This window comes from Pygocentrus nattereri, chromosome 19 (assembly GCF_015220715.1).
Source record: "Pygocentrus nattereri isolate fPygNat1 chromosome 19, fPygNat1.pri, whole genome shotgun sequence".
In the NCBI taxonomy this organism is placed as follows: Eukaryota; Metazoa; Chordata; class Actinopteri; order Characiformes; family Serrasalmidae; genus Pygocentrus; species Pygocentrus nattereri.
Genome location: NC_051229.1, coordinates 30,723,307 through 30,738,694, shown reverse-complemented (window position 1 = coordinate 30,738,694; position 15,388 = coordinate 30,723,307). Strand labels below are relative to the sequence as shown.

General features: G+C 39.3%; 1 protein-coding gene across 1 annotated transcript; it reads right to left on the bottom strand.

The window, feature by feature from the left end:
• Positions 1-3,353: 3,353 nt before the first annotated feature.
• On the bottom strand, positions 3,354-14,987 carry urod (uroporphyrinogen decarboxylase). The gene is made up of 10 exons (XM_017705974.2): positions 14,796-14,987; positions 11,583-11,695; positions 9,101-9,180; positions 8,955-9,017; positions 7,834-8,031; positions 6,721-6,882; positions 5,443-5,580; positions 4,502-4,602; positions 4,307-4,373; positions 3,354-3,864 (listed from the first exon to the last, which is right to left on the bottom strand). The coding sequence occupies exons 1-10, from the start codon at positions 14,816-14,818 to the stop codon at positions 3,700-3,702; spliced, it is 1,110 nt and encodes a 369-aa protein (XP_017561463.1). The 5' UTR covers positions 14,819-14,987; the 3' UTR covers positions 3,354-3,699.
• Positions 14,988-15,388: the final 401 nt, after the last annotated feature.

Sequence of the window (15,388 nt, the reverse complement as noted above, 5' to 3'; positions counted from 1 at the left end):
AGCATATAGCAATATGTGTGATCATAAAACATTTTCTGTATGATCATAAAACATTTTGAGGGGAACTTTTACAAAAAATGATAAATAAAAATGTACATTTATTTCATGCAGTTACTAAATTTGTCTTACGATTTGGTCATGTACATTCAGATGGACAAATCTAAATGTACCCTGGAGAATAAGATGATGATAATGTCTGTTACAATAAAATATCTGAAATGTATTTTTACAAGATTCAGATGTCCATGTTAAATCTATAACAGCCTAAACATGTTTATGAGAATTGATTCATGTAAGCTTCCCATAGGGGTGCTAGCAAAATGAAGTAAGTTTATATGTATCTTCAGACCAAAGGCCTAACAGTCACAGTTCACCACTGGGCTGAAATTAAGTATCTACAACCCCAGTTCCAATGAAGTTGGGACGTTATGTAAAACATAAATAAAAACAGAATACGATGATTTGCAAATCCTTTTCAACCCATATTCAAAATGAGTGAATATTTGCAAAAAACAATAAAGTTTATCTGTTTGAACATTAAATATCTTGTCTTTGTAGTGTATTCAATTGAATATAGGTTGAAAAGGATTTGCAAATCATCGTATTCTGTTTTTATTTATGTTTTACACAACGTCCCAACTTCACTGGAATTGGGGTTGTATAATCGGTTCACATTATATTTTGAACAGTGAATATTCAGAATACAGTTACTACATTAAAAAAAGTATTTAGTGCAAGAACAGTGTTTTAAAACGTACCATTCATTTTACAGTCAATACACGAAAACTATGCTTGAAAAACAGCCTGTTTGAATTACATCAAGAAAAATGTCAACCAAGAACAGCAAGGAACTGTAAATATAATAAATCAGAACTCAGAACTCAGCAAGCACTACTTTTTCAGTACTTTGTCATTCTGCACACTTGGCTTTGGTCAAAAAACCTGAATTTGGATTTCATGCGATGTTTTGTATGTGTGTTAAAAGTCTCATTTTAAGGACAGATTGGATGTAAATGTTTTGTACACACTAAAAAATCTATATAGTACCAAAAACAGTTCTTCTTGTTACAAGCTTGACATCGTAACAGTAGAAGAACCTTTTTTGGTGCTTTACAGAATCCTTTTCAAAAAGGTTCTGCATAAAACAATATACATCACAGTTTCCATCAATCCTAAGACCCCTTTCACAATGCAAAGAACCCTTTAATCATGCAAAGTGTACTTTTGAGTGTCTGTGTTTCTCCACAGAACCATTTTCTTTAGTAAAGAACCCTTGGAGAACCATCATTTTAAGAGTGTAGCTGAGCTTTGATTAGCTACAACAACACAGTCCTGCCTTGTAGCTCCAGTTAGCAAAATTTCTCCATCGTCTGGGCTCACACTCTGTAAAGCAAGTAGAACTAATAGATGTGGCCCAACTACATTGCCAGAACCCTGTTCTGGCCCGTATGCTTAATGTGTGCCTGGTAGTGAACCAACACCTGTGTAGAAAAGCCAGAATCAGCCCACAACTCCCTGCTATCTAACAGTTAAGCAGCAACTCTTAACAGAACCACAGTTTCTCATTAGGGTGAATGGAATTTGTAAAGCTTAGCAGTAATCGCTATGAAAGAATGCACTGGATCATGGAGAGGTCAGTCCTCGGCTTTTGCAGACCAGTGGAAATCCAAAAAAACAAACTGCTACAAATCTACATGCAAATCCTGCCCATGATTGAAATGTGTCAGGGATCACAGATGCCATTCATTTGACTAAAACCTTGTTTTTGAGGATCAGCAGGGCCCCCAAAAACATCTCCTCGGTGGAGTCACGTGATGTGTTGTGGAATTCTATTGCCACCACCTTCAAAACAAAAACAACTGGATTTTGAGGATTTGCCCTGGCTGGGTGCTTACCCGCCTTCGGACGTAGTGGCCACTAGGATTATTCTATCTATCAAGCATGTAGCCCTCTGTATACAACTGTGGGAAGGCCTGTAATCAAAACAATTCCTGCCATTCTTTTTTAAGCCAAGGCGAATATATTTCAGCTTTTCATTCCCGCAAATGGTTCATTAAACGCGAGGACAACTCGATAGCCTTTGATAGATCACTTGGTTATGTATTATAAAGCTTTCAAGCACTCTCATTAAGTTGGTTTAGCTCAAGCAGCCTGTAAATGAATCCATTTTTATTTAGCTAAATATAAAAACATCCATACATACGAATCTGTATCTTTGACAGGTCCCTGTGGTCCCGTTTCAATACTGCTTTTTACATGCTAAATAACAAAACTCTACCTCTTTAATGATGTGCTTCCCTACATTAATCCCAATTTGAACATGTCAATTTGAAATATTAAATATTGTTATTACTATGGTTAATAAACAGCTTTTTAATTGTTTATATTTGCTATTTTTATTTTTGTAAAGCACTTTGAGAAACCTTGAGAAAGCACTGTATAACTAAACCTTATTTTTTAATCATTATTATATTGTTGATTTTTTCTTTTTTATTCTATTTATTATTTGTATTCTATTTTTATTCTTTTATTTTAATTCTGCAGTGTAACTTGTGCTGCAGTTTTCGAGATATCAACACTATTCCAACTCCAGATTGTCCGGTCTGATTGTGTGATTCGGGCTTGTATAAAGCTGTTTGAATGGATGCACGGATTTTGGGTAGCAATGGAATTTTGCTGATGTTTTTCATAGTAATGAACGGAGTGCAGCACAATAAACACACCACACACACACACACACACATTTTTAAGGAGGCAGGACATGTTAGGTAGCAGTGTATTTAAGGTGGCACTGGATTTAAGGTAGCAATGACTTAAGGCAGCAGGAGATTTAAGGTGGTAGTGGCTTTAAGGTAGCAAAGATTTAAGGTAGCAATGAAGTTAAGGTAGCAGTTGACTTCGGCAACCATAGCAACCACCTAAGAACATGAGATCAACATCTGGTCTTGACTGGTTTCCCTGTATTACATCATATTCAAAAAGCAGTCCAGACTGAACCACAGCTTATTCTTTCAGTGTGAAAGGGCGGAGCTAAACCGCTGCAGTTGGAACATATGTATATATGTAAAAGAGCTGGGTTTTGTGACATCACAAAAACAACACATTCTAAAACATGCTGTTTTTTGCAGCTTGGTTTCCATATATAACCCGTATGCACTACATAATGTCATGTTTTTAAACTTTAACCTTGTTTACATACAGCATCAAACTTTCAACAAATAAAGATAATTAAATTTTCCATGATAGGACCACTTAGAATGGCACTGAGGACTCCCCTACAGGGAAATGGCCAAGTGGACAAGGGCCTGTTATTGAAATAGGTGGCCTGTTTCAATCATGAATGCAGAGGCCACTTTTAAAAGGATACATTTTTATTTGGTTAAATACAAAAACATCCACATATATCAATACACTAGCGCTCAACGGGGTCATCTGAACAGAAATGCTAATACCTATCCACTTTAATCAGCATTAGTCAGCATTTTTGATCAGTCTGTGCCTTTAACAAGCCCCTCTGTCTCAGTCGTGATTGCAGTGCAGACAGCCAGAAGACGGCTCAGTATGGCTAATAGTTTCACATTCTGCCTAAAAGTGATTGCTAAGCATGTAAGGCTGTATGATTAGACCACGTGTTCGGTCACATGCTCTGGTGGTGCTGCTGCTTCTTCTGGCTGGACGGTTGTGACTGATGGTAGTGGCTTAGTTGCGGTTGAGGAGCTGGCGAGAGTGCGTGTGGACGGCCTCCACGAAGGCACCCACGCTCTCTGGGTCCATGTCGGGGTACACACCATGGCCCAGGTTTGCGATGTAGCCTCTGGTGCCAAAACCCTCCACCATCGTCTTCACTATCTCAGAAATGCGCTCCTGAACCAGAAAAAATAGAGGTCAAAGCAACAGTCTGGGAAAAAAAAACAGAGGCTGCTACTGTTTTTGGCTATGCAACATACTTTCACCCGTGTTTTAAAATGTTTATTAGATTTTTGGCTGCCAAACTATTCATTTAACAGCATGAAATCCCATGTCTCCTTCAACAGTCAACAGTATTTTAAGACAGACAATCTGATCAAGCTCAAGATAATATACTAGGAAGAATCTGTGCAAAATGGGAGGAGTAAATAACAAACTCAGCTGTTAATGGACAGCAGCTGCTCTTTCAGAGATGTCTTTTCCCCTATGACAGTCAACATTACCTGCTGCCCAGAGCCCCTAGCCATGTTTCATAATCTAGCTGCTAAAAACACACTGCCTGTGGTCTGGCTGGACACTAATTATCAGAAATGACCTATCATTGAGTCCATATTCTCACCTTAGTGGCATAGAGTGCACAGGGGTCCATATTGCCCTGCAGACTGACCCTCCCTCCAGTCCGCTCCCTGTAAAACAAGCACAAATAGCTCGTTCATAAAAAGTTGTAAAAGAGGCGAAACCCTTTTAAACAGAACTAGTCAAATGAAGCAGTTTTATTGATGCACATATGACGCATCATTTGAATATAACTCACCGTGCTGAGCGCGGGTCAACAGTCCAGTCCAGACCCACTACCTCATAATGGGACTGGGAGAGTTCCTCCAGCCCGTAATGACCATCCTTTGCAAATACAATCTGGAAACCGAGGAAAAAGAAGTGGAGTTGAGTCGGTACTGCAACTGCAATCCAATACTGCCGCCTAGTGGTGCGTATAACCAAGTGCAGTATGATTTCTTTCAAGTTCTTCGTACACCTAGCAAAGACTGCCACAGGTTGCAAAGAAATATCGATGATGTTTAGAAAAAAAATAAAGCACTCAGTAATGTAAACACAATGTAATTTCAGTCTCTTTTCTAGCTTCTGTGATACAGGCCTGGGGAATGCCGTGTACTCGGACTGAAAAGAAACCCAATGGCAAAGCTTCAAAGGTGATGATCTCTGTGCTGGGAAAGAGTGCTGATTTCACTTTAAACAGCTCATTTAAATGGTATTAAATAATCTGCTCATGTACATTTTTATTCCTTTTTAACTGTTAAGAATTGCGCCACATTAATAAGCACATTCTTTTGTAAATTCTCTACGGTCTCTGTTAGAGGTTCCCACAGTGCGATATATTCTTTTCGATATCCTATGTGATATTTTCCCACAGTGCGATAAATCCTTTGCATTTTCCATACACTTTAAATAGTCTGAAGGCTCAAGAGTTGTAAAATTATGAAAATATTAAACGGCTTTCCACAGGCATCTATACCTGAATTCCAGTGGGCCTCCGCTATAGCAATGAAAACCTGTTTTTAATGTGAAGACATGTAAAATGCAGACTGGAATTCCTCCACAAGGGGGAGCTGTTAGCATGCAAACTGTTTTTTGTGTGAGTCATTAAAAAAAAGAAACAGGTCTGAACCCAAACCAGCAGGACTGGGAATATTGCCAGTGGTGGTTTGGTAAGTTCAACCTATGCTTTTGTCCACTCACCATAGGCACATTGTCCAGGCCGGAGTCTTTCAGCTTGTCCTTGACCCTGCGTGCAATGTCCCGCAGGTACGGCAGAGAGAACTCCTTAAACTCTGCTGGGCCCAGACAGCCAGTGTGGGATTCAAACACCTGCAGAGCCTAAAAACACAAGCAGCAGTAATTTATTCTCACATATACGGGCCCACGCAATATTTGGATTGTTTATGATGATCTGCCATGCGTATTTGTTTTCAGACATAACTGTTGCACAGTTTTTATTAGCCTGGATTGCTAATGATTATAATATTTATTGTTAAACTTTTTGTCCTTTCAACCAAAATGAAACCATCTTGGGACAACATTTTAAATTCATTTCACCACCTTGGCTGTAAATATGTCTCAGTATGTACTAATGCACCAGTGTAGGCTAAAAATATTAAGCTTCATCTCAGCTATAGCGGCTTTTCTCACATCTCCGGCAGGAAACTTTTCCGCAAAAGTAGAACAGATTCTTTTAGAATGTCGCTTGTTTGACTTTTTATGAGGCTCAAGTCAGCTTCTTGTTCAAATTTTCCCATTCCACCTTAAATAGTGCCAGCATGTAACTTCTGCATCATTTAAAGCGGAATGGGAAAATTCAAACAAGAAGCTGGCGAATGAGAAACTGACTTCAGCTGTGTGACTTTTTAGTGTTTGACAATTTGTTGCAGTTTAAACTTAGCAGGAAACCAGCTGTAGTGATGATAAACATGAAGTCCAACCGTCCCCAAATTATCGCTGTTCGTCTTAAATCTTTCTCTTTGCCTTTTCGTTAGCTACTGGCTAGGCGAATTTGTCTGCGTTGCTATGGTGACCAGCAGTCTGCACGCCAACCTTCAGGGTTAAAGGGTGAACAAGCAGTTCTACATTAACTCCAGCGTTTCAGACCATTTATTGTTAAAAACGGTGTTGGATGATCAGCAGAGCTTTACGTTACTTTAGCTTTTGTTCTCCAGCTAGTAATAAAGCTTCAGCATCAAGGTTGTTAAGAAAAGCAAACATGGGCTGTAATTCCTTTGTTATGACAAATCCAACTGAACTTTTGAGTATGCTTTAATCTCAATTATTATATTTTAGTTCTAATGTCGTTTCAGTTTAATAACGATATGCTTTAATTCATGTTTGACCAGATAAACCAGGCCTGACGAGCATGTGCGCTTGTAGTTGCTGAGCACTGCATTAAAATGATGGCAATTTGAACAGAAAACAACAGGAATAGTAAAAGGATGAACAGCATTTGAATGCCTCTCCGTCTCTCACCTGTGCTCCAGCTTTCACCTGGCCCAGCAGATACTCCACAATGACATCAGTGAGTTGTCTCAGGAGCTTATGGCTGGCCTCTGGATGTCGGTATAACCAGCGTTTTGCCTTCGAGTGGGTAGTGGAGCCTCCACCCTCAATCATATAGGACATTAGAGTCCACTGCATATTGACAAAAACACAGAGATCGGTCTCATCATGTTACACATTCTCCCTGCAGACTCTACAGGGTGGGTTTACATTCAGATTTCATGGACATTATTCAGCAAACCCACGGACTTCATATTTCACTTTCATTTACATTTACATCATCATCTTTTAAATGGTGGGTGAAAAAAAAAGCTTCATATATGTAAACAGTCATTATGAACAACCATGTCAACCAGCTTCCATTTACTTTTCATCTGAAACGGATGCAGAACACGATCACAAATTACATCACAAATAGCAATTACCGGGGTCCAAGCACTACATGCCATTACAGAAACACTGGATGGCGTTATTAGAATGACCTTGATCTGTGATTGATGTGGAATAGTTTAAAAGGAATTTTGCACACACTGGCCTTCTTACCATGGAATTTGTTTTTTACAGCTATTGAATTTCTCATGTATTTTAGCCTCAGAATGCGAGAATTTTAATGTTAAAATGAGCACAATTTTCTGGACCCTGTTAGAGGGCATTATTTTTTCTGAACTTGTCACCTTGTCTGAGTATCGTATAGTATGTAATAAATCTACTTGCTTTATTATTTCTGACTTCAATTAACTGTTTTTGGGGAAAAAAAATCTTATGGTTTCTTATTGTTTGTCTACTGTCTACTATGTGATAAAGCCTATATAATAAGCTGGCTGATGAGTGGCACATCTAAGTGCTCAGTGCAGGCTCGATCTCCAGTGACGCCACAGCTATCTGTGGCCAGGAGTCCAAGAGAGCATAGCTGGCCTCAATGTCTGTCTGGTTGGTCCTGTAAGAGCAAATTTGGCTAAAGAACTGACAATAACTGGATTATTTCTTAGATACCCTGAACTCAAGAGCGGTGCTAGCCAGCATGAGTGTCTGTTAACTGACAAAACAGAACTGGGTGGGCTAATTTAGTACTGGTCCACTCACAGGTGCTCCAGTGAAGCCAATGAGAGGAACCTTTCCCTCTAGTTTGTGTCGGGTCAGGGTGATGGCCTTGAAGACGTAGCCAAGCTCAGCATCTACATCCACTTTAGGCCGAAGCCTCTGCAGATCGTCGGGCTCCTTCAGGGGCTCTGGGAACACGGGGCCTTTTCCTGGAGACATCTGGACATCCATACCCAGTGCCTGAGGACGGGGACACGCACATATATGAGTGGTAGCAAACACATCCGATTGATTCAGAGAGGGGGAAAAAATAATAATAATAATATGAAATGCAATTTTACACTTAAATGTATTTTTACTTAAATATCTGACCTCAAAACAATTTGATAGCTCTTCAGGAAATAAATCACTGCAATAATAAATCACTTTTTAGAATATATTTTTGAAAAACATACGATAATAAACTGAATACCAAATGTACACCCAAAAATTAGTGAAGCAAGATCTGAAAATTCCTGACTGAAACCAAAATTCAAAACCCACCTGGCTGAAAAATATTTTTTTATTGCTGTTTGATTTATGCTTTTGAAAAAAAACTTGCTAAACATAAAAACTACAGAAAATAGAGTAAAAAAAAATAAAATAAAGAAAACCTTAATTTCCAGTCAATAGGCCAAAAACTGAGCTGATGGGTAAATAAAAAGTTTATATAAAACAGACATACTAAAATAATTTCAGCATATAGGCGACAGTATGTACTAAGAATTGCAACATCCTCAGAAAAATAGAATGTTTGGTTATCAAAGTTTATGTTCTATTATTTTTTAGGTATATTTTGCACTCTGGATATCGTTTGTGGCTTTTTTCAGAAACCGAGGCTACAAATGACATCAGCTTGCCAGCAGCGACTTTCCTTTAGCTGTATTCTGCATATCGAGCGAGATGTGTCATCAAGAGGCATCAAATCTGTAGTAAAGACGTCACGTCATCACTGCTCTTCACATCACAGTTTCAGTGCATCTCTAATCTTTACAGTTTAATAATCTGGCCTAATAAGGATTTTTTTTATTGAATATATGTCCATAATAATTTGCTCCAACATTGCAGAATCAATGTTGAATCAATGCATGTTTACGACATTATAGGCCACCGATGCTTCTTACCTGTGGTACAACCAGGATGTCCGAGAAGATGATCGATGCATCAAAAGGGAAACGTCTCAGCGGCTGCGGAAAAAGATCAACTTGCCCGTCAGAGCTACAAAAACATCAGTTATACAGAACTTCCGAAAGTGTCTGGAGCTACTAACCTGTAGTGTGAGCTCACAGCAGGCTTCAGGGGAGCGACACGTCTCGAAGAAATCCTTCCCTGCTCTGGATTCCCTGAACTCTGTGTATAAAAAGCACCACATAGTGAAACAGCATTTAATGGGGACTCCCACCAAATTTTCCAAATTTCTGGATAACTCAACAAATAGCAAGTAAACACTAGAGGTGGGAATCTCTAGGCACCTCTCGTTTCGAATTGATTATGATTCTGAGGGCTGTGATGTGATTATAAAACAATGATCAATTTGGAGATTAATGGACTTCATTCATAAGCAATGCAGTTGGTTTGCTGGTGCGTTAAATCTGCAATGAGAGACTGTCAAACACTAAAAACTTCTCTTTCTAATTCTTCCGTTCCACCTTAAATGGTGCCCCATGTACATTCGGTGCCACAGTCAGGATTTAAGGTTGAACGGGAAAATTCAAACAAGAAGCTGAAGAATGAGAAGCGACTAAAAGCTCATAAAAGAGTCGAACGTTAAGAGACACTTTACAAGAAGCTATTCTACTTTTGAGGAAACGATTCCTGACTGAAAGCGGAGGAGAGCGGCTATAGCTAAAGCTTAAAGCAGAGCAAAGATAGTCCACATTTACATTTATATTTTTATCCAATACGAGGACATTATTACATATTGAGACATACTGGACATTAAATGTTGTGGCTCCCAATGTGGTTTGATTTTGTTGAAAGGATAAAATGGATCTTCTTAACGTTTGGGTTGTGACTCCTGACCTAAGCTGACTTTTAACCCAGAGGGAGCCGGTCAGATTTCTTGCTCATCCAGTTGTGCTATTGTTATGTGCCGCCAGAGACTGTTGCACTTACACTTCCAATTTCCACCTTTATGATCGGTCAACATCAATGAAAATTTTGAAAATCGATTTGTGACATTTGTGAATCGATTCAGAATCGTTCACGTCCGGATCGCGACGCATGCAAGAATCGATTTTAACCCCCACTCATAGAAAACAGTCATTCACAGTGGTTCAGTGTGAAATTCTCCATTCTACAGAAAAGTGCAGAGCCAGAACTGCTCACAGCAGTGGTGACGGGAACCAGCGGCCGGATTCACAAAAGTGTCTTAAGAAAGAAAATCTTCTCAAATGTGTGTGTGTGTGTGTGTGTTGTTTTTAACTGCATTCTTAAGAAAAAAGTTATGAAAAATGATTAGTCTTCAAATAACTTTGTAAGAATTCTCTTATTTTCTTTTCTCAACTTTGTTTCTTAAGAATAATCTTAAGAACGAGTGGAGTTCTTGAAAATATTATGTTCTTAAATGTTTTCTTAAACTTACAATAGCCTCAAACTCGTCTCAGGCTGTAAGAATCAATTATCAAACAGGGACGTTGCCACTGCTACTGTTGCCTCTTGCTTTCCGCCGTCACCCCACAATTATTGTGTTTTCTAAAGAGGATTTTTTTCCCTGTTGGATGTTTTTTCCACAGTTTTTCTATGCTAAAACTTTTTAAATGCTTGGTTTTATGTTTTTCCTCCATTTTGTTGTTTTCTATACAGTGTGTTTATATTAAACTAAACAACAGAAAAACAAACAGATAATACAAATTAAAAATATTAAAACTTCACATCTCCAAAATGGTAACTTTACAGGAGAAGAAAAAAAACATATTCTACTTTTAATGTAAGTCAATGGAACCAGAATTTTTTCCAAGTCAAGACAACGGGCTCTTCCGAATTTTGTCAAAAACCAAAAAACGACAAAAATGGAAATACAAGATTTTGTTCCGACAGCAGTGATATATTTATTTACAGTAAGCTGTACAATGCAAACATAGCTTAATAAGAAAATAATGAACATCCGCACAGGCCACATTTTAAGTTTTGCTTTTTCAATGTGTAAAATTCAGCAAATAAACAGTCATTGTGTATTAAAATGTGCGGAAGTTTGTTCTCTCTAGAGAGTGTGTGAAAACAATGTGTCATCATTCAACCGGGGTCCCCAAACTTATGCATACAGATGCATTTGATAAGAAAAAGGAAAAAAGAAAAAAGAGGCTTGTTTTTTGTGATATGCATCACAGTGCTGGGCCTAAATCCTACTTTTGGGATCTACGAGTGGATCTTATGCACTAAAAATGGTCATAATTCATTTCTACAATCTCTATTTATTCCTTAGACTGTGTTATTGTGTCTGGGTTATTGTGTCCTTAAAACAATGCACAATGACACTCCTTTGAACTTCAGTGTCAATAGGCATGATATAAGAAAATTAGTTGTTTGTACTGACTAGCGTTTTCATGATACAGGCCTAAAATCAGCCTTGGTGCAGGGTCACTTTCTTGTCTGGGCATCATTTCTGTATGTTAATGACCACTGTCTGTTGGAATATCCTGTGATCAATATTGTTTTATCGTTCAGCTGTAATCCCACCATACTGAGAAGCTGCTTCCAACACCCAGCCCTAATCAGTGATGCGTCAGTGGAGTTAAGCTGAGCACAGTTACCTGGCAGGTAGCGGCCGGCTTGCCTCATACACCACACTGGAACATGCTCGACCTCCTCACCGCGGGCGGCTCGTAAGAATGTGTCATTCTTGAGCTCTGGAAAGTCCTTCGGGCTACAGAGACAAAAGGTATTACTAGGGACATGCACTGTAAACGCTGTTTACTACAATTACAATACAGCCTGACACAGCGGCCTAACTACCAGCAGTGCGGGTGGGCAGTGGTGGACAGTAACAGTAAATGTAATTAGTTTCTGTACTTAAGTAGTTTTTTGAGTATCTGTACTGAAGTTTTTTCCATTCTGGGCGACTTTTTCCTTTCACTCCACCACATTTCAGAGTCTAATATCCGACTTTTTCCTCCTACATTTCGTGAAATCTGTCGTTCCTTTTGGTTTCTGTGTGTATAAAAACGTAACATGTCAAAACGAAAGAAGCGCAAAGCCAGAGCACCAATCAGGGCCCAGCGGTCACTTTATTTAGAGCTGGTTTTGACCTGTTGGTCATACCGACCCAGTGCAGCACACGGTTCAACGTCAGCGCAGCAGCGTAAAACTTTGGGAGAGTCTGTTCAACATAAATGATGAACTAACCTAACTTTGTGTAAATAGAGCACAATATAGAAATATGTCCACATATGCAGTCGAGACTGACGCAGCTTTTTTCTGAATTTCTACAAACACCATTTCATTTTATAGTAAATTAGTTTGTGCTGGTTTATGTTTATGAACAGAGGACTACAGATCAACATAGTAAAGGAGCTCATCTGTGATCCTGAGTTTAAAGCCAGTTTTTATTCAACTTAAACTTGGAACTAAGTTGTAAATAAATCTGAAACTGAAACTTTGCTTGTGTGTAAAAAGTGATTTCAGAGCCACTCGGTTCTCCCTGATGGAAACTGTTTACCTTCAGTGTTTTGTGCTTATGATCATTTTAATAGACGTCAGCGTCACTAATTAATGACGTTCTATTAAAAGACTGGTTTACCAAGAGAGACGCTGGAGGACCTTCACCTGAAATGAGTTCATGAAGCCAGTCTGGTTATAAAAATGATAACAGGACATCAGAGCCAGAATTACTCTTTTAGTACTTTTACTTTATACTTAAGTACATTTGAAGGTAAATACTTCAGTACTTTTACTCAAGTGGAGGTCTAAAGGGAGGAACTTCTACTTTTACTGGAGTAATATTTTACCTTGGGTGTCTCTACCACTGCACTGTCCACCACTGCTGTTGGGGCAGTTGCACCGGGACCCATAGAACAGGGAGGCCTGTCGTTCCCAGACTCCATAACGTCTTTACTGGACCACTTATACTGTTCCTTGTAAGTACTTCGACTATAAGCCTACATTAGAGCACCAACTTGAGACACATTAACAGTGTACAGTGGAGCCTATTCATTTAGTTTTCACTGCAGCCAATCAGATCCTATTTATGCACTACAGGTTATCTGTTATCTTCCCAGCTCAGACGGCCCATCCCTCCACATCTAATAATCAAGACCAGCATTCTCTTCCAGAGAAGACCTGGACAGAGAAGATAAGCCCATCAGCTAACAGAGAAATAACGGTCTACTTCACGCCACGATAAGCTTTACGACAGGAAGCTCTGAAAATGTTCCAAACTCTAGATCACAGACCTGAAACAGGCCCAGGGAACTATGCACTGTTAATATCTGTCAGTATTGTGTTTCGTGGTGTTGCCCACCCTTAACTTAAGCTCCTTTACTTACTTAGCTACTTTAAAGAGGAACTACACCTATTCTTCAGAATTCCTGTATAACTAAATGGTTAACATGTCAACAAAGCCATTCAGCTCTGTTCTAGATAAGCTTATAGAGACAGAGCTGTTCACAGTGGTAGTGATAGGAACCAGATGTCCACCTCTAAAAGCTCCCTCACAGAAAATATAAAATGGTTATAAATCCTCGGCCTGACGCCTGAGACACTGTTTAGCAGCAGATCTGTGATGAAGTTTTGGCAAAAATGCAGTCCATTCGTGGTGGACAGGTACATGAAGAGTGTTCTAAGGCGAAATAGTCTCCAAAGAAAACTTCATTTTTCAGATTAATATTTTACAGGATCAATGGCGAGATTTTCACTGCAGACATCAGGACTCCTGGTTCCCATCCCCACCTCTGTAAAGAAATCTGCATATGTAAGTCTCTTTGCAAATGAACCGATTCACATAAAACCAAATCTGTATGCCTTTGTTTGCATTTCAACTACTCGATTATAACATTTTGAAATTTCATGGAAGTTTATAGAAATTCGGTGTAGTTCCCCTTCAAGGTGCAGCCATGTCTGACAGGTGTGTCCAGTTGTGCACATACAGCTATAATCTCCATAGAAAAGCACTGCCAGGATAAAGGGACACTATGAAGCAGCTGCACACGAGTGTCAGCCAGACACCATCCAGTACCTCCAGGATGAGGTGAAGCGATAGAGAACTGACCGTCCAGCACCAGCACCTGACCTAAAGCTCAATCATAATCGCACAGCACATATACATAAATACATACATATATATATATATATATATATATATAATGTATGTATGTATATATATATATATAGCTGCTGTCAGAAGAAAATCTCATACCTCCATTTTTCATTTTTGACATAACTTGAAAGTACTTCTTATTGTTTACGTTGTGTGCAAAATTCGTGATGAATGGATCAAAAGAAACGGCCAAAAATGACTTCTTTCCAAAGTCTGGTTCCATTGACCTGCCTTAAAACTAAAGTAAGTTTTTCTTCCCCTGTAAACTTACTACTTCGGAAATAAGTTTGGATACTACTTTGCCTTACGCGCCCTGTTTGTACCCGTCCGCAACGAATTTGTTTTAAAATATAAATAAAAATGGCAATCAAACATTTTTTTGGCCAGAAGCTGATTTTAAAGCAGTGTATCCATAACCAGCTCATGCAACAACCTTCAGAGAGGAGGCGACCAGCGAAATGAAGCTCTGCAGACGTCTGGTTCCCATCACCGCCACTGCGAGCGATTCTGAGTCGACGGGTTTTTAAAGGACTCCACAGTTTTTCACTCTTAATGACTTTTGAAGTTTTAGCCACCTATTTAGGCCATTTGAATGTTCTGAGCTGCGACTTTTGTTCTTTGTTTTATGGATTAGTATTTTCATTTTGGTCGTTATTTCGCTAAAGCAACTGTACTACAGGTCAAATCCCCCTGAATGACCGCAGGAACTCACACAATCAGGTCGTTCTTCTCCATAGCGGCTCTGCAGTCGACAGGTCCGAGACAAGAGGCCAGTGCGGACCTGCAGGTGTCCGTCCGTCCGTCCGTCCGTCAGTGTGTGTAGAGCTCCACTGACTGACACACACACAGTCCGGCGAGCTCTCCTCGGTGTGTTGGTGTGTTGCTGTGCTTCAGCACGTCCCCCTGCACAGAACTGCACCCCAAGGCCCCTTTCGGGCCTTCCGTATCCGCCTGATCAAAAACGTAGCGCAGTTAGCTAGCATGCTAACATACAGGCCTTTAATTGCGCATAAATAACGTTTTTTGACTTTGTGTATAAAATAATACTTCGGTTACATGTCTCCCACATTATTAGTGAAAAAAAAAACATAAAATGTGGAATGTAGCAAATGGTGGACAGTAACTAAGTAAATGTAATCTGTTACTGTACTTAAGTAGTTTTTTGAGTATCTGTACTTTACTGAAGTTTTTCCATTTTTGGGCGACTTTTTACTTTCACTCCACGACATTTATCGTTCCTTTTGGTTTCTGTGTGTATAAAAACAAACAGAAAAACGGCAGGAACTTCTACTTTTACTGGAGTGA

What these genes read in the sequence shown, in the direction of transcription:
- urod (XM_017705974.2), bottom strand. Translation starts at nt 14,818, where the DNA reads ATGGAGAAGAACGACCTGATTGT. An exon ending in GAGAAGAACGACCTGATTGT is followed by an intron (nt 11,696 to 14,795) that starts GTGAGTTCCTGC and finishes TTGTCTCTGTAG; the next exon opens with CCCGAAGGACTTTCCAGAGC. An exon ending in AGGTGAAAGCTGGAGCACAG is followed by an intron (nt 5,581 to 6,720) that starts GTGAGAGACGGA and finishes TTGTGTTTTTAG; the next exon opens with GCTCTGCAGGTGTTTGAATC.